At 37.3% G+C, this 24,220-nt stretch overlaps 1 protein-coding gene across 7 annotated transcripts in view; it reads left to right on the forward strand.

Annotated features, from left to right (window-relative positions):
* Positions 1–24,220, forward strand: part of MLLT10 (MLLT10 histone lysine methyltransferase DOT1L cofactor) — a 249,207-nt gene that overhangs the window by 108,457 nt on the left and 116,530 nt on the right. For 6 of the 7 annotated variants that reach the window (XM_060161293.1, XM_060161275.1, XM_060161303.1 and 3 more), the window contains 2 exons: positions 715–808; positions 2,717–2,812. In XM_060161293.1, coding sequence (XP_060017276.1) covers positions 715–808; positions 2,717–2,812 — 190 coding nt within the window. The remainder of the gene's footprint in view (positions 1–714; positions 809–2,716; positions 2,813–24,220) is intronic. The other variant, XM_060161316.1, reaches the window with a different exon arrangement.

Genomic DNA, 24,220 nt, shown 5'->3' on the forward strand with positions numbered 1-24,220 from the left:
ATATTGTATTTAAATTTCCAAAGATGAAAGACCTTTTTTGGGTATGAGATACATACTAGTACTTTAATTTTGGAATGTTAAAAGTGGAAGGTCAAATTGACAAGATAATGATTCTAAACTTTAGCACTTCGTGTTTTTTAAAAATATGAATATCATAGCTTTAGGTTTCAGTTCCATTTCTTCCATTGTTTTTAACTAGAAAAACACAGTTTACGTTTCTCTTACCTACTGTACTATGGTATGACTTGAAGTATTTTCCTTCTAACAGTATGTAATCTGCATCATATGTCATGTCAGCCCTTTAGACGCCTGGCCTTTCCAGTTGTACCTGTGATAGAGATTGAAAAAGTAAAATGAAGTGTTAAGTTTGGGGTGTGGAGATATCTTAAAAGAAATTTAATGTCTGCTTGGTGACATAAAACGTGAATAAATCTTCATTCTTGTTAGAGATGGATAAAAAGTTTATTTTAAACCATGTATATAACTTTAAAAATATATCAGTCATAGGATGGGATGAAATGTTCTTGGTCTCAGCTAGAGTAAAGCCTTTTATTTTCCCTTTTTCTCTTAGGAGATGTAAGGTTTTCTTATAAACCCTACATGCTTGGAAGTGAATTTTAAGTTTTATATATATCTATATATATAATATATAGAGATATATATACACACACCATGGTTTGAAATTTTGTTGATATACTTGGCTTTCTTTTTCAGTGCTCAGTTTGCAGGACTACTTTGTGAAGAAGAAGGTAATGGTGCAGATAACGTTCAATACTGTGGCTACTGTAAATACCATTTCAGTAAGCTGGTAAGAGTTTGTCTTGAATTTAATTTTAAAATGATAATAATTAGTTTTGACAATAGAGTTGAGTCTTTTATAGAAAAGGCATAATAGCCATTACTTTTTTGGTTGCTTATGCTTCAGATTAAGTTTGCTTAGCGTGTTCTTTGTTGGGAATTAAAAGCTCTAGTAATTTTAAAAGATTTTGCTTTGCTTGGGTTCATTTATGAAGGTGAATATTCTACTTTAGAATATATATTAATAGTTAATAGTAAATGTTGGTATACATTTAGTAGAAAATACAAATGTGTAAAGAACTCTTTGTAATTTACCACCGTTTTCAGTTAATTTAATTTTTGATGTTTGATTATGTATTTTGTGATTATCACTTGTTTCTCATCTTTTTGCTTTATTACTATTACCCATTTTATTATTTATTTTCATTTTTATTTACTTGGAGATAGTAAACCTGAAACAAGGCTCTTTTGTAACTTCTTGGTTAAAGATCTTGAGAAAAATATATTTAAATACAACTTTGGAAATATTTTAGATTTGATCACTCTTTACTGTCACATAGTAGCATGGATGAGTTAGTATTATTTGATTAACCATTATGTATTTTGTGTCCATGTTCCTTTGACAGATCAATATTTCCTTAATGCCCCATTGTCTATTTCTCAGTCTTTAGTGGTATCAGATTTGTATACTGAAAATATAAGGCTTCTTTGTTTTTCTTTAGTGTCTCATTGTTATTTTTTATTGTTACCTCTCCCCTGTGAATAGGACTATTTCTTTCTTTTTTAAAAATAAATAATATCATTAGGGGCCCCTTTCTTAAGAAATGAGCAAATCATGACTCCAGTATTCTGGTTTGTGCATATAAAATATTTAAGATTGTACATATATATTGTTTAATATTGAAGACTTTGATTTATTTTAATGACTGTCAAAGAACATTGAAGTGTTCTAAGAGAAATCTTGAGATAGTAAAATTGAAAATTTGCTTTAAAACCACATTGGAATGTTCATTTTCTAAATCAGAGATGATATAGATAAAATATAGAAATAATGAAAGTGGATTTTGACCTTTGTGTAAATAGAATTTTTTCATTGTTACTTATTAATATGCTGTTATCCCATTTGGTGGTTGGGGGAAAAAGTCTGTTTAATAATTTAATAAGATTGTATAAGATCTATGTTTGCATGGAATTTGATCATCTTTTATAGTCACTTTTATCTAGTTTAATTAGTTATGGTACCACCAAATTTTAACACCTCCAGTAACTCTGTCATACTTTATTATGAATCTGTGTAAGTATTTTAAATAGAAATGTGTAATAGTTTTAGTAATGCTTTGAAAAATGCATGGGTCTAATGCTGACATTTCCTTTCATTTTTTTTTTTTCTATATGAACTGCAGAGACAAATTTTTAGAAAATCGTATGCCTTAATACTGAACGTATGAGATTAAAAGGCTTCTTGCTTTTCCTAGTGGCATAAAGTAACTCTTCAGATATTTTCTTTTCTTTTCTTCTAGTCTTGGCATCCTTTTTCAATATGGCATTCTCTATTTTTGGTTGAAACATCTTCAGTTTTTTAAACCAGATGTTGAAAACTGTAGTTGATCTCTTTAATGAGGTGGTTTTGTAATAAAATGACAAATAAGCTACTGCTTGTTTGAAAGTATAGTCTGTTTTCACACTTTTTAATAAACGTACAAAAACATGGCATTAATCTTAGATTTAGGGTTAGATTTTCCTTTATAATGCAATATATAATATATGGATGGTGTCTGGAGTATATAGTTTGAAATAGACTTTTTTTTTCCTTCAGTAGACATTTTATAGTACTTCACACTTGAATTGGTTTAAACCTAACAAAAGATTTCAAATTTTATATACATATACCTATATGTATACATATTTTCTTTTTTAGAAAAAGAGCAAACGGGGATGTAATAGGTCATATGATCAAAGTTTAAGTGATTCTTCCTCTCACTCTCAGGATAAACATCATGAGAAAGAGAAAAAAGTAAGTGGATTTGTTGTTGCTAAATATGTAGCACATCTACTTAATAGATTTTTTTCCCGTTTTTAGATAAAATTAAGTTTCTTGATAGCTGAATGAAAACATTGAAATACTGAAAAATTTTGGCTAATACAGAGTATTAAGTCAAAGAGTAGGTTTAAAATAATACGCCATATTTGTGAATATGGTTGTACCCATTTCAACTGAAAAATTGAAATATTGAAAACTTTATTGAAGGCATGTGAGGGATTTCTTGCATGTGTTACTCTGGTCATCTTTTGAAATCTTTGGGTAACTTTAGCAATAATGGTTTGTTGCTAGATATTATTAACTGATTATTTCACATGTAAGTAAAAATCTCATCAGCCTTTTCCCTTTATAATATAGAACAATTTTGAAGTTCTATATATTCTTGACTGTTATTTTTTCCCCAGTGGTACTAATGGATTATTTTTTTTTTTAATGACCAAATGTCATACCATTTGTTTGAGAATATTCTGTCTTTTAATTAAAACACTAAAAGCTTGCCTAATACTAATCTGTCTTCTTCTGACTTACCTGTTTTCTGCTTACATTTTTACTTATTGTAAAGGATATGAGTAATTTTTAGTGAACTAATGATAAGTACTGTAGAGTCATTCATAGGACATATTGCCCACATAAGAAAAGGATACTGCTATGGATTGTTTTCAACAAAGTGAAGATACAGAGGACTTCTTCAATTAGGAAAGAATATTACTTTTAAACAGTTGGTATAAACTAGTTTGGAAGATATTTCTACAGATTGTGTGAAAAACTAAATCACTTAACATTTTCATGTTTGTAAATACTTAGGAATTTGGTTAGAATTTGTTTCTTTTTTCAAGGTAAACATTTTGAAAGCTTAAATTTTTTGTTTTGAGATTAATTTTCCAATTATTAGTGAATAATAATTATAACTTTATATTCTCCTTCCGAACATTTGTTAGGTTTATATATTTTTGGTAGATCTTAGGCAACAAGTACACATATTCATTTTGAGTTCTTTAACGAGGTGGTTTTGTGATAGTGACAATAGTAGGGTTTGATTTTGCTGTTTATTGTTGCTTGTGTTGCTCATGGAAAAATGGCAGATTTGGTTTAATTAGCAGTTTTTGTAACAAGCATTGTGAGATTCTATTTAAACTTTTTAATCATGATTGAGGAAGTCTTAGGTAGGGCTTATTATAAATTGTGAAAAGGGAAGTCATACCAATGATGTTCTTATATTCTGCCATTTCATGAGGATTATCTGTTTAAAGAAGTATTTGCTGTATGACCATATTTATCTTAATCTATGCCCTGTCATGTTATTTTTAATTAATTAATTTATTTATTTATTGCCCGCGCCGTGTGGCATGTGGGATGTGGGATCTTAGTTCCCTGACCAGGGATCAAACCCGTGTCCCCTGCATTGGGAGCGCGGAGTCCTATCCGCTGGACCACCAGGGAAGTCCCTGTCATGTTATTTTTAATGGACAATTATTAAATGTAGTACAGTATTTAATAAATACGGTACTGGTGACTATTTATTTATTAATCTTTTTTTCCTTCTAGGAATGAATTAAAGTTTTCATTTTATGAGTTTTTGCAGTCGTTGAATACTGTATTAAAAAACAATGTATTAAGTTAGTCAAACTTGTTTAACTTTAAATTCTAGCTGTTGGTATTTTCATTAGTATATAAATACTATTTGAATTTTACTTTTAGCACGTATAAGTTTAGTACAACTTGATTTTGTTGTCAGACTTAAAATCAGTTTGTGCATTTTATTTTCTAATAATTAAGATTTTCTGATAATCTATAAAGGCTGTGAGATAAACATACTATAAATTTATTATTATTGTTAGACTTGTTTGCTTGCCTTAGGAATATTCGGGGAGGGACTTTTTTATTATGGTATGATGTTAAGTGATGACGTAGCTGTAAAGATAGGGTGTTACAGACTGTCTTTCTCTTCATCCCTCCTTACCTCTTTTAAGACTTTAACATCTAATAGGGTTGTCTTGAAAATATGCATATTGTGTTATAAAATGTTTTGACAAGTAGTACTTATAATCTATTTGGATTTTACTAATTTAAAATACTATATATTATGAACTAAAATTTGGTGATATTGTTCATAAGATATGTTAGAATCATGTTCCCTGTGAATTCTTTTATCCGTGTTCATTCTGTCACATGTTTATTAAGTTATAAATAAGTGATGATAAAGAATATTTAATACTAAATATTGTATTATCCAACTCACTTATTTTTAAATCAATTTATAAGTTAACTTTTTATATATAACTATAAGAAAATTAAAAAATATTGGACTGGCCAAAAAGTTCGTTCGGGATTTCCATAAGCTACAAAAACCAGAACGAACTTTTTGGCCAACCCAATATTTAGCCTTCGCTTTTGAGAGAATTTTTGTGTGGCCTAAGATATATTATTACTGGTTAGATATTAACTGTGAAATGCCAGCAAGGAGAGAGGAAAAGCTAATGGTGAGATATACCTTTGAATTAGAGACAGTTTCTCTAAAAATTGGCTTATATATTTTTAAAAGAATCAAAGTACATGTTTGAAATGAATGAAAAGCTATGCATATTATAGGAGGGTCTTAATTCAATCATGAAATAGTTTGGATCATGATCATTACTATTTAAGAAGAATATCTTCTAAGACTATTAATGTCAATTAATGCTCATTGTAAAATAGAATTTTTTTTTTTAAGCCTAGTGTTTTTGTGTTTACAGAAGCACTGCCATAGAGTGAGATGTGGGCAAAAGTTAGGAAATGGAGATGCATATCAGACTTGGAGACATGCCATTGTTTTGCGAGGCTGCGAGCTTCAGAAAGGATATTTTCTCTAAAGGCTATGTTGGAGGTCATCATTTAGAAATCAGTGCTTATTTTTTGCATTGAGATAATCTGTACCAGTTCATTTGATCCTCACTTTATGCTCTTCCCACTCATCAATGTTAACTTATATTGTATCAGTAGTACAGTATTATGCTAGACTAGACTTACAATACATTACAGCCACATTAACATTAGTGGCAGTGTATCTTATGGAAATTTACTCAGTTCCAAATAGGTATGACAGAAATCCAGCTGTCCCCTACTACAATTAGAGGGATTTATCTCCCATCCTGTACTCCACCCCCTTACTTGCCCTTGGTTCCATTATGTTATTAATAACTGGCAACAAATGAAGGAGTTATTGCTAGTATAAATACTGTTAGGGTGCTTTGGGAGGTTGGGGGAGATAGGCTTTTTGGTTAGTGTTTTGTGAACCTCAGGGAATTGACTGGACTTCCCTTTTGTTTAGGACTGTTCATCTCTTCGAAGAGAACTGGGCTACTTCTTTGGTCCTTGGAGGAATAAAACTCAATCACAGAGCTGTCATTACTTCTCTGTATTTTTGGTTTTTTTTTAAGTTTTCAGTTTGAGAGTCACCCTTTACACACACACACACACACACACACACACACACACACGCACACACACACACCCTTTTTGTACTTCCCTTTGGAAATCTTCCACTCAGGTTAAAGCTTTAAGCTTCTATGTGTGCAAAGAGTTAAGAGGGGGGAGAGGGCAGGGCTTTGCAGGAACAGTAATTTAGAATGTTTGGAGTGTGTGGTGGGGCCGAAGAGTGACAGGAGATGAGACTATTTAATTAAGAAGGTCATTTCCACAGAAGTAGAGAACAAACGTATGGACACCGCAGGGGGAAAGGGGGTGGGTGGGATGAACTGGGAGGTTGGGATTGACATATATACACTAATATGTATAAAATAGATAACTAACGAAAACCTGCTGTATAGCACAGGGAACTACACTTTGCTGTACAGTAGAAACTAACACAACACTGTAAAACAACTATACCCCAATTAAAAAAAAAGTTGTCATTTCATGAATAGTTTTATAAGTAATGCTAGTTTTATCCTTCATCCTGGGGTGTTGGGCAGCCAGCCAGAAGGATTAACATCTTTTTTTTTTTTTAAACTTTTGATTTTGCAGTAATTTTAGACTTGTGGGAAAAGTTGCAAAAATACTACACATTATTTCTCTGCACCATTCACCCAGACTCCCAAGATGTTAGCATTTCATCCTGTTAGCTTTATCATGTCCTCCCTTCCTCTCCCGCCTTTGCCCTCTTTCGCTCACTTTTCTATGTATAATCTTTTTTCTGAACTTGAGACAGTAAATTATAATGCCCTGTTAGCCTAAGTCCTTTAATGTGTAGTTTTAATAAAAGGGGAAATTTCCTACATGATTACAGTACAATGATCAAAGGCAGTAAATTAACATTGTTGCAGAACTATTAGATCTATAGATCCTATTTGAATTCCACCCACTAATGTCCTCCATACTAACTAAAAGAGGGAGACTTTTTTAGTTCTGGTTCAGAATCCAATCCAGGATGACACGTTGCAGTCAGTTGTCCTGTCTCTTAGTTTTTCCCAGTCTGGAATATTTCCTCATTCTTTCTTTGTCTTTCCTGACCCTGACACCTGACATTGTTTCAGGTTCTCTGAGGCTCACTAAATCTTAACAGTGGATTTTACAGTCATACCCTTGCTTTGCTCTCATATAGTGGTTTTCTGACAGTAGCCTAGATTTTATGTTTTTCTGGAAGCTAGTCCTTACTTTAGCATTGTTTGCTGTCTGGAAAGACTGGCAACTTATAAAACCAGCAGGTCTTGGTTCCTTTTTTGTCAGTGGTTTTCCTAGTTTATCTCTATACTGCTTTTTACTATAAATAGCAAAAAGACTGCACTTTCAACATATTACCTAGAAAATCTCCTTGTTAAATCATACAACACATTGAGTACACTTTCTCTTTTCCATGTTACCATGGGCATAATGTTGCTAAATGTTGTTACTACATAACAAGAACCCCCTTTCCTCTAATTTTCAAGTACATTTTTTTCTCTTTTAAGCCCTCCTTAGCAGCCTCCTGAAAGGCTAGGAATAGTCTCTTCCATGCTCGTTAGGCTTTCACGCATCATCTCCTAAAAATTCTTCCAGCTCCTGCCCACTGAGAAATAGGGTAATACCTGGAGGAATATGTAAGATTAAGGTATGGTAATGGACAAAGAAGAATATTGTCTTGCCCTGTTTGGGGGGTGGTGGGAGGGGTGGAAGAAAAGAGGTGGCGTGTATGTGAGTAACTTCGCTACCTGAAAACTGGGTTCGCCTCTTGGTGGGTGTTGAGCCAAAAGACACAACCAAGCCAAAGACTGGGAAGGGGGAAAGATTTATTATTTACAGCAAGTAAGGAGAACACCAGGGATCTCTCCCAAAGTGGTATCTCTTCAACAGCAGAAGTGGGGAAGTTTTAAGTCAAGGGTACATGCATATTCATGAAGGGGCTTGAGCAGAGGAGAATTCAGCATAGAATTGGGGCAGAAGTTGAGAGTCCAAGCTTTAGTTGATTAAAGTCAGGAGGGGTCAGAAAAGGTCGACATCATCTGTTTCATCCTCCACCTTGCGTGGGGGGCCTTAATTTCTGCAGAACTCAAGACAGGTATCAGATTGTTATGTATATCCCTTGAGGAGGAACTAGGACCCTGTTTTATTGCTGAACTACTTGTTTCTTTTTTAAAAAATTAATTTATGGCTGTGTTGGGCCTTTGTTGCTGCACGTGGGCTTTCTCTAGTTGTGGTGAGCAGGGGCTACTCTTCCTTGTGGTGCGTGGGCTTCTCATTACGGTGGCTTCTCTTGTTGCAGAGCACAGGCTCTAGGCACACAGGCTTCATAGTTGTGGCATATGGGCTCAGTCGTTGTGGCTCGTGGGCTCTAGAGCACAGGCTCAGTAGTTGTGGTACACGGGCTTAGTTGCTCCGCGGCATGTGGGATCTTCCCTGACCAGGGCTCGAACCCGTGTCCCCTGCATTGGCAGGCAGATTCTTAACCACTGCGCCACCAGGGAAGTCTTGAATTATTGGTTCTTGACTGCATTTCTGTTACCAAGTCCAAGCTCGCTCTACTTGCATCAAGACAGGCCAGTGAAGCGCAGACGAGGTGTTGAGGCAAGGAATACAACTTTATTCGGAAAGTTGGCAGACCAAGAAGGTGGCAGACTGGTGTCTCCGTAAAACCATATTATATATGGGGTTTGGATGCCAGTTTCTTTTATAGCACAGAGAGGGGGAGATGAGGAAGTAAAGTAAAAAGGCTGTAAGTTTTGCAAATATCCCCTGGAATGGCCAGCCTCTGTGAGGGAGTGTGTTAATTTCTTCTTTCTTGCAGCCATCCACAGGCGGGCAGGGTCAGATTGTCTCCCGGTGAGCTGAACAGAGGCACTTTAGTTTAACATTCAGGCAGAGGGGCAGGGTTCCCTGAGGCAGGCCATTATATATGATTAAAATAACAAAAGCAACAAAAAGCAAAGGTTAAACAGATCGAACTTGCAGTCTGATTTAGCTCTTCCCTGTTAATTTTCCTTTGTTCCTGCATTTCCCTCATTTCCTGTAAGATCAATAATTATGGAGACCTGTTCCATTGCGGCCAGGCTTAGATCACAAAATGGCTTAGGCCAGAAATGGCTTCTCTTATGTCAAGAAAGCCATGCCTGGTTCTCTTTCTCCGAGACCCCCTACCCGATGTGCTTACAACTTCGGGTCACCTGGATAGTGGAGCAGAGAAAGTAGACGAGGGCAGAATCCTAGGGGAGATATTGCTAAGCAGGTTGGGTATTAGGATAAGGAGACAAGTTATTTTCAAAAGTGTTTAAAGTGAAACTAGGGAATGGGGCATATAGATTTGGAGGAAGTGTTGGAGCAAGGGCCTGGAAGAACTCAGTGAGGTCCCAAGAACAAGTTAAGAGAGTGAGTTAACTTCAAGGTTGTGAAGAAAGAATAGATCATCATAGTGGTTGAATATTTCATTGGTCTGTTTTGGCATCAGTTGTTGGGAGACAGTTCTCCATGGGACTCTGACATTTGTACACGTCTTGTGAGCAGAGACTTCAACTGCCTTTGTTTATCTTTTCGAAGTTTTTATATAATAAATAGCCTTGGAAAATGGAGGCACCATCCAGAGCAAGGGCAGAGTTGCATATAGTCTTGGGAGATACAGAGATAATACCTCTTTCTGGGGTAATTGGCAGGCATGCTTACTGTTCAGAATTGGGTTCCCTAAGCCCAAGATTGCTCTCCTTAAATGCAACCCCCTCTGTGTGCAAGTGTCATCTGGCCTCCTTCGGGTTATCCTGTCAGAATTGGGGGTTGGGGAATGATGCAAATGCTGACACTCTGGCTACTGCTATTGCTATGAGTAATAGAGCCCTCTGTGTCCAACCCAGGAGTCTTGTGTCTTCTTCCAGCACTCATGAAACTGGTGGGCTAATTGTTAGCTTGTAAGTACGGTAAGATCTTAGACCTTTCAAGTTTTGGGGCACAAGATGTGATTATAGGCATACCAAAGGAGAATCTTAAGTGAAAGCCATTGGAACTGAGAATGTTTGGGGACCCTGAGGGTTGTCCACATAGGATTGGCCTTATCTGTTTAACACACCCACTCTTGTGGTCCGGAGTATTGGGTTACTGTGGTTGAAGATCTTAGCAAGGTCACAAGGAATAGGGAAGAGTTACCTAAAGAAAAATAATGGGCAGACAAAAACAGGAGATATCTGTTAATAAATGATGGAGCAAGGATTTAAGACCAGGCATGCCTGACTCCAAAGTCTGTGGATCTTTTTTTCACAAGTCTTTCTGCCTTTTACGTGGAGGTTTAATAATCACACTTCTTTAAAAGTTAGATAAATCAGATGTATTACAAATTGAACTTTTTTTGGTCTTAGTACAAATGGTGCAGTTTTCACGTGTTCTAAAAAGAATTCTAATACAAAGAATCTCTCGTGAATCCTCTGCTTTGTTCCAGGAAGTTCTTACTTAGACTAGCGTTTGGGAGAAGAGATTTATAAAGAGCTTGTAACTTAGGAGGGAAAGATTCCTTGTCAAAAGAGGATTAACAGCCAAGTTACAAGTAGATGTGAACAGCCTTTTTGAAATTTTGCTTGAATTTAGATATTAAAGATAAACATTAATACAGTTTGCATCAATTAAATACCATGCCCATGAAATGGAATTTTGTGACTAATTAAATTGGCTGAGGGACTAATTTCTTTATTCAGTAGAGTTACTATCTTTTATAAACTTGAGATTACACATAATGTGAAGACTTAATTCATTTAGGTGTTTAGAGTTGAATTCCAACTGTCTAAAATCTTAGAATTATGGTGACTGTAACAAATATTTTCCATTAATAGTAAAAATTTGTTAATATACTTATTTCCTATGTTACACTATCTAGTTTAATTTCCTTTTCCATAGATGAAGAATAGGGACATTAATGTTTAATTGAATTTAATAAATGTGTATGTAGCATCTACTTTATATAGTCCATATCCAAATATTTCCTGTTGTCCCAATAATGTTCTTTGTAGCTGCCTTAAAAGAAATTGATCCAGGATTCAGTTAAGTGTCAAACATCGCATTTAGTTACATCTCTTTAGTCCTCAAGCTTTTCTACCTTTCGCAATGTTGACATTTTTGAAGGTTCTATACTAGTTGTTTTGCAGCATGTCCCTCAACTGGGATTTGTCTTTTTCATTTCCTTTTGATTAGATTTATGTTAAGCATACTTGGTAGAAATACCACATGAGTGGTGTATTGTTCACAGTGCCTCATAACCTTTTTTTTTTTTTTTGCTATCATTGTATCATATTCTTTCAGTGGGGATGGTATTTAGAAACCCTTTTTCTTTGGAGTAAGTCCCTGTCCTAGAATGGACCCTTACCTGGAAGGTTAATTGAGACCCTACTTCAGCCCTTCTTACAGGAGGCTGCTTGCATTTATCTGGTATTGGCCATTGCAAAACCCTTTCTTGTTTCAGCTGCTGTCCTCAAATTAGCACTTAGTGCTTTGCAGTGGATACCGTTGGTGATTTTGTGGTTTTCTTGTGGTTTCCTTCTCCCCTCACAAATGCTGTTACCATGCAGATCTTGTAGTTCTTTGTTCCACTCTGTTTGTATTTTGGGGTTGATGGAAATACTTTGACACTTGGTTTTGTTGTAAAATGTTATTCCATGGATTTTTGGTTTTCCTAAATTGTCTGTTTTTATATGGGGATTCAGAGAGATTGAGAAACTACTCTGTTGCCACCATCTTTCCTTTGTTAATTTCTTTCTTGTTCTTTTATTATTTGTTTATTTTATTTATTTTATTTTTGGCTGAGTTGGGTCTTTGTTGCTGCACGCGGGCTTTTCTCTGGTTGTGGTGAGCTGGGGCTACTCTTTGTTGCGGTGCGTGGGCTTCTCATTGTGGTGGCTTCTCGTTGCGGAGTATGGGCTCTAGGCTCATGGGCTTCAGTAGTTGTGGCACGTGGGCTCAGTAGTTGTGGCTCATGGGCTCTAGGGTTCAGACTCAGTAGTTGTGGCACATGGGCTTAGCTGCTCTGTGGCATCTGGGATCTTCCCGGATCAGGTCTCGAACCCGTGTCCCCTGCATTGGCAGGTGGATTCTTAACTACTGTGCCACCAGGGAAGCCTTTTCTTGTTACTTTAAAAGGGGGTTCACTATTCTTGTATCTTCTTTTATTGTCTGTTTATAAAGACTATTGACTTTCATATGTTAATCGTATATCAGTTATCTTATTGTCTGAGGTAGTAGTAGTACAAAGTACTTTTACAGTACTGTTGTACCAAATACTTTGTGACATAACAGTTGTATTTTAAAAGCAAGTGATTTTGTTTTGTTTGGTTTGTTTCTGCTATTCCCTATTTTTTTAAAATAAATTTATTCATTTTATTTATTTATTTTTGGCTGCGTTGGGTCTTTGTTGCTGTGTGCAGGCTTTCTCTAGTTGTGGCGAGCGGGGGCTACTCTCCCTTGTGTGGGCTTCTCATTGCCGTGGCTTCTCTTATTGCGGAGCACAGGCTCTAGGCGTGCAGGCTTCAGTAGTTGTGGCACGCGGGCTCAGTTGTGGCACACGAGCTTAGTTGCTCCGCGGCATGTGGGATCTTCCCGGACCAGGGCTCGAACCCGTGTCTCCTGCATTGGCAGGCGGATTCTTAACCACTGTGCCACCGGGGAAGCCCCTGCTATTCCCTATTTTTAAACTGAAAAAATAATCTCAGTTGTAGCATTTCAATTAAGTGGGGGAATGGATGAAGAAAAAGTAAACAGTGTATAGACAGAATGTAGTATATAAACAGTTTGGGGCAGCTCTCCAACTGCTTAAACTTCTCTGTGTGAGCTTGTTTCAGTTCTTTAATGATAGTGATAATGACAAGGGCCCTAGGTTTCTCTCTGTCTGTAGTAGTTATCACTCCTGATTTTTAAAGTGGTAGAATATACATAAGATCTACTGTTTAAACCATTTTAAAATGTGCAGTTCAGAGGCATTAAATACATTTATATTGCTGTGCACCCATCACCACCATCCATCTGCAAAACTCTTTTCATCTTGCAGAACGGAAACTCTGCAACCAGTAAGCAGTAACTCCCCCTCCCCCCAACTCCCCCCTCAAGCCCCTGGCAGCCACTATTCTACTTTGTGCTTTTAGTAATTTGACTACTCTAGATTCCTCTTATAAGTGGAATATTCTGTTATATGTACATGCCACATTTTGCTTATTCATTTATTTGTTGATGGAGACTTGGGTTGCTTCCACATTCTAGCTGTTGCGAATGAATAAAGCTGCTGTGAACATGGGTGGGTATACAATAACTCTTCAAGCCTCTGCTTTCAGCTCTTTTGGGTATATATCCAGAAGTGGAATTGCTGATCACATGGTGATTCTGTGTTTAATTTTTTGAGGAGCCGCTATACTATTTTCCATAGCAGCTGTACCATTTTACATTTCTACCAACAGGGTTTCCAGTTTCTCCACATCCTTGCCAACACTTATTTTTTGTTTTTGCTTTTCTCAGTGGTAGTTTTGTTCCTTCATTATGATAAATTATTTGGTCTTCAGCTCTTTGTTTATTTTCTTGGGGCTGATTATTGTTAAATAAACTTTGTCTCATAGTTACATTAGAGGAAAAGTGAGAGGAGTACATTCAAATGTAAATTTTTATTGATTTATTGTGAAGTTCTAGACTAGACCACAGTTAAGTAAGTTAAATAGCCACATGTGGCAAGTAGATACCATATTGGAAGCATGGCTTTAGAAGATAGTGAGAGCCTGGTTCATGTTTACGGTTTCTGGATAAATATTAGTGTTACCTTGTTTAAATTATGAAGTGTTTTTATTCAGTTTTTTGTTTTGTTTACTTCATCATGAAGTAAATGTGGGAATCACGTGGGCACTAAAAAGCTTTAGGTTCAACCACTAATAGGTAAGGAATTACTTTGTACTAAGTCTTCCAGGTAACCAGTAGACTGGAAAGTTTTTGTGATAAAAAAATAACGGGCATAATAATAATTTATTCTTTTTTAAAATATTTATTTATTTGGCTGTGTTGGATTTTAGTTGCGGCACGTGGGCTCTAGAGGGCATGGGCTCAGTAGTTGCATCGCCTGGGCTTAGCTGCCCTGGGGCATGTGGGATCTTAGTTCCCCAACCAGGGATCCAACCTGCATCCTCTGCATTGGAAGGCAGATTCTTAACCACTGGACCACCGAGGAAGTCCCCAATAATAATTTATTCTTAATTGATGAATTATTAGGTGACTCTGCTTAGAGGATAGTTACCTATTATGATTCTGTGTGGTAAAATCAATCACTCAATAACGTTTTTACTGAATAAATTGTTGTGTAGGCCTATTTTTTTTCAAACCTTAATTGTCATATGTAAACACAGCTGAATTTTTTTAAAAGAAATGTGAAGTGGTAGTGGTTTCTGAAATTGAGTACTGCTAGCTTAGGTTAGGCTGAATGGTTAAAATAAATATACACGTGAGTCAGAGCGAGATTGGTCCAGTGAGAAGAAAATAAAGTCCTTGTGGAAATTTGGCAGAAGTTTCCTGTGAGGCAGTAGGAAATGCTAAATGAAAGCAGTGTTATTTTAGAAACGTTTTGAATGTTGTCATTGATTTTTCTTAAGGAGATATGAGAGGACAGTGTTCTCAATTACATGAACAATATCTTCAGAGTACAAAAGCTAGAAACTTCATAGTATTTTGAACATGGAGAAGGTTCAGTTTGTTGAAAACATGGGGTAGGGGAATAAGAATGATAAGCGTGAAAATATAGGTTGGGGCCATTTATGACAATTTCAGTAAGAGGAGTTTGCATTTAATAGTGGTATGAGGAAGATTGTTCACCCAGTTTTGTATGAGGGGACAGAATTTGTGAACTACTATGATGACTGATAGTTCTGTTTATAACATTTATCTAAGTTTTATGTATTTGTCTTCCCCATTGAAACAATGGAATTTCACCATAAATTTTTGTCCTGTTTACGTTTGTATTATCAGCATTTGTGTACTGAATAAATAAATAATTTTACTTAATAAGTAATTGAAATAAGGAGACCAGTTTGTAGAATGATGATGATGACAACTACAATGACAACCAAGCAGCAATAATTAACATTTACTGTATGTTAGACCTTGTTCTAGGTACTTTACATGTATTATTAACTCATAGAATCCCCAACAACAAACTTGTGCGATAAGTACAATTATTATTATTTTTTACAGATATGAAAACTATGCCATAGAAGTTTAACAGCGTGCACAAGCTAATAGTGAATAAGATAGAGCCAGATGTGAACCCACATAGTCAGGCTCCTGAGTCCATGCTCTTTAACCACTATATTATGTTGCTTAAGCACGTTAGCCTGAATCAGATTAAAAGTAATGAAGTCTAAACTGAGTTTATATGAATGGAAAGATACGGGAAATGATATTCAAGGCACTGAAGCAATAAAATCTATAAGGCCCGGGATCTGATTGGTAGTAGTGGGGCAAGGGGAAGAGTGCATTGTAAGTGATAGATGGTTACAGGCTGTCTTCACTAGGGGACATGCTACCACCATAAATACAAGTAGGGCCTTGAGGAAAAAATAAACATTATAATTACTCATTATAATGAGTAAACATTATAAAAAGGAGGAACTGATAATTCTGATTTTAGTCACATTAGGTCTGGTGGAATGGGAAACGTTTTAAAGGCAGTTAGAAGTGTGAGACTGGAGTTTGAGATGGGTTAGGCTAGATGTATATTTGATTCAAATAAGTGAAATTATTATTTTAAGAGTTGTAAATTATGATTAATATTGTAAAATAAGGAGATTGATTTGATAGTAAAAACGAAGCGTTGTCAGAAAGACTTAAGTGATGAGGCTTTGCTTGGACTGAGGTATTGGCACATTACACGTAACAGAAGGGAAAAACAATTTGTTTGAATCATATTCTACCCATTGCCTCCAAACAAGCTTTGGTTTTTTTTTTAAAACATTATTCTATGTGCTCCAATTATTCTTTTTTTGTCAAATAATGATGCTCTTCAGTTTTCATCTTCTTCTTTTCTTTCTTCCATCTCAGTTCAAGTCCAGCACTTAGTTCTGGCTTTCTCATGAAGCTAGACTTTGTCTTGTGTGACTCACGCTGTATCTTTTGCTTTGGATATCTTTTACACAATTTTCTTATGTTTTCATTTCACTTTTTTACTACTAGTTGTCATTAGTATATGTCTAACTGCCAGGCTATATTGTGTTTTGTTTTGTTTTTTGTTTTTGGCCGTGCTGTGTGGCATTTGGGGGATAGTTCCCTGACCAGGGATCAAGCCCATGCCCCTTGCAGTGGAAGCTCGGAGTCCTAACCACTGGACCACCAGGGAATTCCCTACATTGTGTTTCAAAACTGATCCGTATCTTTTGTACTTTACTGTTTTTTCCACAGTGCCTAAAAATATGGTTTCTTGAACACAGTGAAACCATGTGAAATGCTTGCTTTTTAAACAAACCCAGAGTTTTAAGTATAGGAGTAATGAAATAAAGGTAGTATTATTGACAACTTTTGAGTAATTAAGAACTGATTTGGGAGGATTTATAGTTTTAGTTGCATTGACTATACTGTAGTAGTTACATATACATTTATAGGAATATGAAACTGGAGCACAGGATGTTAATGGAGTAAGAGGGGTCTGCTGAGGTCATGAAAAGGGATAATCTCTGATGAGACGTTGAGAAGGGATGGACTTTTATCCATGGAAGAAGAAAATGATTTAGTATTTAATGTTGCAAAATGGATATACTTGTTAAGCAGGCAGAGAGTTGTTGAAGTGAGCATTAAATCATTTATTATTCATTCCTTTGTGTGATTACATAGTTTGTTTCCTTAACTTTTTCAGCCTCTAGAGTATGCCCACATCCCTTGCTTCATGGCCCACTTCGTCTCTTTAAAGCCAGCAACGTTGCAGCTCTCTGATCAGTCTTCCGTAGTCATATATCTTCCATTGACTCTCTTCTTTTGCCTCCTTTTTTCACTTTAAGGATCCCTGTGATTGCATTGGGCCTGCTGGATAATCCAGGATAAGTAAATATACTTATATATGCAAAGTGCCTTTTGCCATGTAAGGTAACATATTTACAGATTCTGAGGGTTAGGGTTTAGACGTCTTTCAGTACCATTATTTTACCTTCCACAGAAGTGTTGTCTGGTGCTGTGAGAATGGCTTGAATTCTGCCTCCTAGTGCAGTGATGACATGTATTTTTGGATCAGTTTAGCAGGTACTGAGGCTGAATAGCTGCTGCAACCCAGTGCATACCACATACCATTTGGTTTCGGTTTAGTTGAACTAGTCAGTGAACCAAGCTCAGTGTTGAAGGGAAGCTCTATGAATTGAGGTCCACATTAAGCCAACAGCTTTGCATCAGGTGACAGAACAGAGGTAGCTGTCACATTTTAAATACAAAGCTGAGATGCTGATGGGACCAGGGCAGTTGTGTTCTTGAATATACCATTTCCATTTGGCAAGTGAGGAATTTGGGGCCCTTGCCACATTGTTAGTCGTTAAGTCTGACTTAATATTAGACATCATAGGCTGGAGAGTCACATTGTTCTGTGGGTCTAGTTTTGACAAGAGCCCACTGGCAAGCTAATAGCTACTTTTCAAAAAGGGGTGCCCCTGATAGCTGTGTCAGGGAGGCAACAAATCTAGAACCCCAATGGGAGCCTCTGGGTAGAGGCTTTTTGCCAGAGTCTCAAATGAGCAAAATCATCAGTCACAAAACTTGTAGCTCAAGTGCATAATGAGGATTGTGGGGCACTGAAGGTAGAAAGTATTAGCTTCCTTCTTCCCACTGTGAATCTTTCCACTGATGCTGGTGCCTTTTTCTGCCATAGGTCCCGGTAAGATAGTAATCTGGGTAACTCTGTGTGACAGAACCATAAAATTTGTGTCTCTGCTGTCTCCAAATTCTCCAGCATACTTGGATGGGCGCCTGTGGCCCTTACTTGATTTCTCTTTGGGGACTGGGAAGTCCTATCCTCATCTCTAATCATTTTTCTTATTAAAGCAACTGTGATCACCTTAAAGGCTGAGGAGGTTGAGGAAGAGTGAGAGACTCGGGGGGTAGAGATGGCTCCACACTGTTAAATTCACCTTTGGGTTTAGTTTCAATTTCCAAGGGCATGACGGCTGCTGGTGGGTTAACCAAACAAATTTCCCGTGTTTTCAGCATTCACAGTGCTCCATATTGTGACATCCTCATGGGTGACTCCATTTATTTCAGCCCAGGGGACCCCGTGATTCAGCAGCCACTTTGCACTCTCTGGTCAACTTGATTTTGGCTCACACAGTAGGAACCCGTTTTGGAGAGCTCTTCTCAGTCCAGGGTATCTGCCACCCAATGCAAAGTTAAACTCTCAGGTTTTCACCTAGTTTCAATAAGGTGCTAGTTTCATAAAGACTGGGAGAGTTTTTCAGGGTGGCAGTGGTGATTGGAAGAATTTTTCTAGATTTCTCATTCTCCAGTGGGTCATCTTTATTATACTGTAAATGCTTTATTAATATTGTAAATCCAACCTGGGGCATCGAGAGCCTGAATACTACTCTTCTAAGTCTCAACTGTAATTTCTTATGGGTGTTGGTCTGCCTCTGGGAAATCTCCCTGAGATTTCCTGACCAAAGCTGCCTTATAGCAACCAGGATCCACTGCAAAAATATCTGAAGTCTTTTATTGTCATCTCTAATTGAATTTGAAGTTGGCTCGATAGATCGCAGGTGGTATTGAGCTGTGAGGCAACCCAGCTATTGCCATTCTTCCTTAACATACATTAAGGCCCCTCTACCTGCATTTTTCAAGTGAACCAGGGTTCCTATGATTCACCTTGTTTCTGCCCATAGTGATTGCTTGCCAGTTTCCCTCCTTTCATGCCCAGTATAGGTGAGTGGCTCTGTTACTGTTGTCTGAAAAGGGTTAGAACTTTCTGTTCACTAGTTACTATTACGGTAGGATGGAACTGAAGCCAACTGCCAGATTGGTGAGGAAATCATCCTACCTGAAGGTTTTTTTTTTTTTTTCAATTGAAGTATAGTTGATGTACAAAATTATATATGTTGCAGGTGTACATATAGTGATTTACAGTTTTTAAAGTTTATACTCTATAGTTATAAAATATTGGCTATATTCACTGTGTTGTACAATATATCCTTGTAACCTGGAGGAGGTTTTAACAGCCACCTCCTCAGTTCTTCCTCATTATCAGGCAGTAAAATGAAGGACCATTTACTACTTGATTGACCATATGATTTGCTCAATGTTTGTTAGTCATTCCCACAGACTTCCCTCAAATCCCATTAATTGGCCCTTGAGGCCCTTATTCTTCCTCTTCCAGAAAGCCATGTCTCTAACAGCATCACATTCCTATTACCAAACTGTCAAGAACTTTGAAAGAGGTCTGTGATTTTACTCTACTTATAAGGTAACTAGTTAGGAGACAAGAAAATTCTGAGTCAGAGATGAAGTATAGTTTATTACTTAAAGCAGTAGAAGTAGCCAGAGTATCAGTGTTTCTGCACTGCTCCCCCAAGATCCAGTTTCCATAGGGCAGTGCAAAGAGGACCAGATGACATCTGCTCATGCAGTCTTTTGCATTGCAGTAGAGGTGATCTTAGGGCACCTGAATCTTTTGTAATAGCCAGTAAGTGTGGCTGCCCTTTGCTCCTAAGGTACACATTCTGTTTTCTAAGTCTGATCATTATATGAACAACCTTGAAAAGATAGTTCAGAATGACGGGCAAGTCATTGCCTCATTCTCAAGACATACAGGAACAGTAGAGACTCATGTAAGAACTTTCTCCTAACACATGACAATCTTCAGATTATGAGGATTAATACAATGTTTATTTTTCATTCACAGCTAAGTCCAGAATGGATGTTGCAGACAGCTTTCTTTCTTATAAGGCATGAATCAGGAATTTAAGTTCCTTCCACCTTGTGACTCGGCCTTCTTTTCATTGTTCCTTCGTGGCTGCCGTGTTCACTTGCATTAATCTCTGGAAGAGGAAGGAGCATGGACACTCAATACTTGGGGCTATGAAGGACCAGGCCTAGAGGCAGCACACGTCGTTTTTCATTCAGATTGCGTTTGACTTCAACCCAGTTGAGTGACACATTGAACTGCAAAAGGAAACTGGGAAATATCTAGTTATACTCTGAATAAGAAAAGGAAATGGGTTTGGTGAATAGCTAGCTGTCTCTACCTCATTTTAGCCCATTCTTTTTGTTAAGCCATATGTAATTATTAAAAAAAATTCAGGGCTTCCCTGGTGGCGCAGTGGTTGAGAGTCCGCCTGCCGATGCAGGGGACACAGGTTCGTGCCCTGGTCTGGGAAGATCCCACATGCCGCGGAGCGGCTGGGCCCGTGAGCCATGGCCGCTGAGCCTGTGTGTCCGGAGCCTGTGCTCTGCAACAGGAGAGGCCACAACAGTGAGAGGCCCGCGTACAGCAAAAAAAAAAAAAATTCAAACAAGACAAAGCATTTAAAAAAATGCAAGTTAATTAAAAAAAAAAAAAAAGACCCACTCCAGAATCCACCATCCAGAAATAGCCATTATTACTACTAAGTAAATTTTTATATATAGATAGCTATATAATCCAGATTTTTATATATAGATGGAAAATAGATTTTAAAAAGGGTAGTTAGAGCAATAAAAAATATTAAAATGATATAATACCTTAATTTTTAAAATATTAGTTAGATTTATTTGGCTATATAGAAGAAAAAGAAAGTGAAGCAAAATAGATAATGTTGAACTTCATATAAAATTTCCTTACCACAAGAGATATTATTTCCTTAAATTTATACCTTGAAGCTTAATAATAGAGATTACAAAAACAAACAAAACATTGAGAGGTAAGGTTGTCTTTCCAGTTCAGATGCTTTTAGCTGTAACAGAATATTGCTAAAGCAGTAGGAAATTTATTGTTTTGCATAAGATGTTCAGAGGCTTTTCTAAGATTAGTTAATTTAACAATAGCCAGTTCAACAGTAGCAGGGCATTGTTGTCTTTCTTTTGGTTCTCTTGGCTTTTCTAGGCATAGTTGTAAGGTCATTACAGTTGTTCCAAGGGTCATGGCCTAACACTTGAGCATCTGAAGGCAGGAAGGGAGTACGTTTTTAAGAGAGAGAACATTCCCAGCCATCTCACAGAAAATTTACCCTTCTGTTTTATTATCCTGACCTAAATCTATCCTGGACCTAAGGCAGTCAGTGGGTAGGGAGGGTAGATTTATCTAAATTGACTTAGATATACCATGTTCACCTCTGGGCTGGAGTTTGAGGATGTGAGAGGGTGATTAGCCAAAGAAAACCAGACTTTGTCTACAAGGAGAGGATTTATGTGTAATTACTATTTGGTGGCAAACTATTTTGTTTTAACTACATGCTTCAAAATCTGTATTGAGCTCCTGCCTTGAAAGGCTAACAGCATCCCCATACTCTTCTCATTTCCTGTGCCCTCCAGTTTGTTTGTTTTTCAAAGATCTTTATGTTATATTTTTCAGGTCTGGGGCATTCTCTTCTGTAAACACAATCCTCAGAGTTGTTTTAGGGATTTGTTCTGTATTTTTAAAAAATATTTATTTATTTATTTGGCTGTGGCGGGTCTTCTTTTTTTTTTTTCCCTGCGTTGGGTCTTAGTTGCGGTGCGCAGCGTCATTAGTTGTGGCATGCGGGCTCAGTATTTGCAGTGTGTGGGCTTAGTTGCCCCATGGCATGTGGGAAATTAGTTCCCCGACCAGGGATTGAACTGGTGTACCCCACTTTGCAAGATGGATTCTTAACCGCTGGACCGCCAGGGAAGTCTCGCTCTGACGGGTCTTAGTTGTAGCACATGGGCTTCTTAGTTGTGGCGCATGGGATCTTTTTTTTTTAGTTGTGGCATGTGGGCTCTTAGTTGTGGCATACAGACTCTTAGTTGTGGCATGCAAACTCTTAGTTGTGCATGTGTGTGGAATCTAGTTCCCCAACCAGGGATGGAACCCGGGCCCCTGCATTGGGAGCATGGAGTCTTACCCACTGGACCACCAGAGAAGTCCCATTTGTTCTGTATTTAATTTAAATTTGTAGGATGGTCACTACCAGTCCTTTCACCACAGCTTCTCCAGTGAGTTCTTTATATCATGTCTTAAATTGGCAGAACTTTATTGTTCAGTATCTTTTTTCAAGAATAAGTTCTGCAGACCTGTATTCTGAGTTTGTTCATAATGGAAAGTATTTCCTTATTGTCCTAATTTTTGAATTGTATCTTGGCTATATATAATATCATTAGGTCACACTTTCTTTCCTTTTAAGAATTCAAGCAGTGGACCTGGAGAGTATTGCTGTGGGGAGGACCAGGGACAGTCCCACCCCCCTGACCCCCTTGCAGTCAACTGAGTTTAACTACAGTAAGTCTTGCCGTTGAACATTCTGTAACTGAATTTTTCAGAATGCGTTTTTTCCAATTTTTATTTTGTGGGCTTTTATGTTTGAATACATCTTCTGTTCTCCATTCATTGGATTTTCTACTTTAGGGACACAGGTTATACTTATGTTTGATTATCTTGTTTTATGTAGCTCTTAGTTCCTCTCTAACCCCCCACCCCCCTTTTATTCTTGGCCACGCTCCGTGGCTTGTGGAATCTTAGTTCCCTGACCAGGGATCGAACCCGGGCCACAGCAGTGAAAGTGCCCAGTCCTAACCATTGGACCCTCAGAGAATTCCTTCTAACCACTTTCTTTTTTTTAAAAAATTTTTATTGGAGTATGGTTGCTTTACAATGTTGTGTTAGCCTCCACTACACAACAACATGAATCAGCCATCCACATACAGATATCCCTTCCCTTTTGGACATAACCACTTTAATATCTGCTGATTTTTCACTTGCATTACTAGGATTGTTTCATGCCCCTTTTTAAGCAGTATTTTTATTCTCAAGAATGTATATTTTTTTCCTTGCTGATTCTATGTTATTTACTAATTCTGTTTTAGTTTTTAAATTACTTTGGTTGTATAATCCCTATCTTTGACCTTTTTTTGTTTCATTATCTCATTTTTGTGCTTTGTTCGAAGTTTTATTTAGCGTGAAGCAGTTTTGAGAAATATCTTCAAATTGCATTTTTTTAAAAAAATTGTATTTATTTATTTATGGCTGTGTTGGGTCTTTGTTGCTGCGCGTGGGCTTCCTCTAGTTGTGGCGAGCGGGGGCTACTCTTCGTTGCAGTGAATGGACTTCTCATTGCGGTGCCTTCTCTTGTTGTGCAGCATGGGCTCTAGGAGCGCGGGCTTCAGTAGTTGCGGCTTGTGAGCTCTAGAGCGTAGGCTCAGTAGTTGTGGCACACGGGCTTAGTTGCTCTGCGGCATGTGGGATCTTCCCGGACCAGGGCTCGAACCCATGACCCCTGCATTGGCAGGCGGATTCTTAACCACTGCGCCGCCAGAGAATTCTGAGAAATATCTTTATGCTGAGTTATATTTATTTGTAGGGTAAGATTTTTGGTTCTCTTATGCACGTTGTGTTCTTTATATTGTTTCGTTTTTGGCTGTGATTTCTTTGCCATGCAACTTTTTTCCCTCTTGCTCATTTTTGTGAGGCTCTTGTAGATATTTGCTCCACTATAGTTTAGGTAATTTCTTGAATCTCTTCTCACCATTTTTGAGACTAGGGTTTGAGGGCTAAGTATTTTGCCTTTTTCTGACGCCAGCGGGAATGGCAAGGATGCAGTGTAGAAGCTCAGCTGGGGCAGTATAGTTTTTGGTAAAACCTCAGGCTCAGCTTTCTTTTCTAATTTTTGATTAAATGTCTTATACTAGATTTTAATCTCTTAACTGTGTGGGGGTATCTCATACAGTTAAGAATACCCTCTGATTTTATATAATTCACTCCTAGCCTAGATCCTTTACTTCCAAAGAGTAAGTACTCTCTCTTCCTCTAGTTTTTCCTGTTTCTGC

Source organism: Lagenorhynchus albirostris, chromosome 1 (genome assembly GCF_949774975.1).
Source record: "Lagenorhynchus albirostris chromosome 1, mLagAlb1.1, whole genome shotgun sequence".
NCBI lineage: Eukaryota > Metazoa > Chordata > Mammalia > Artiodactyla > Delphinidae > Lagenorhynchus > Lagenorhynchus albirostris.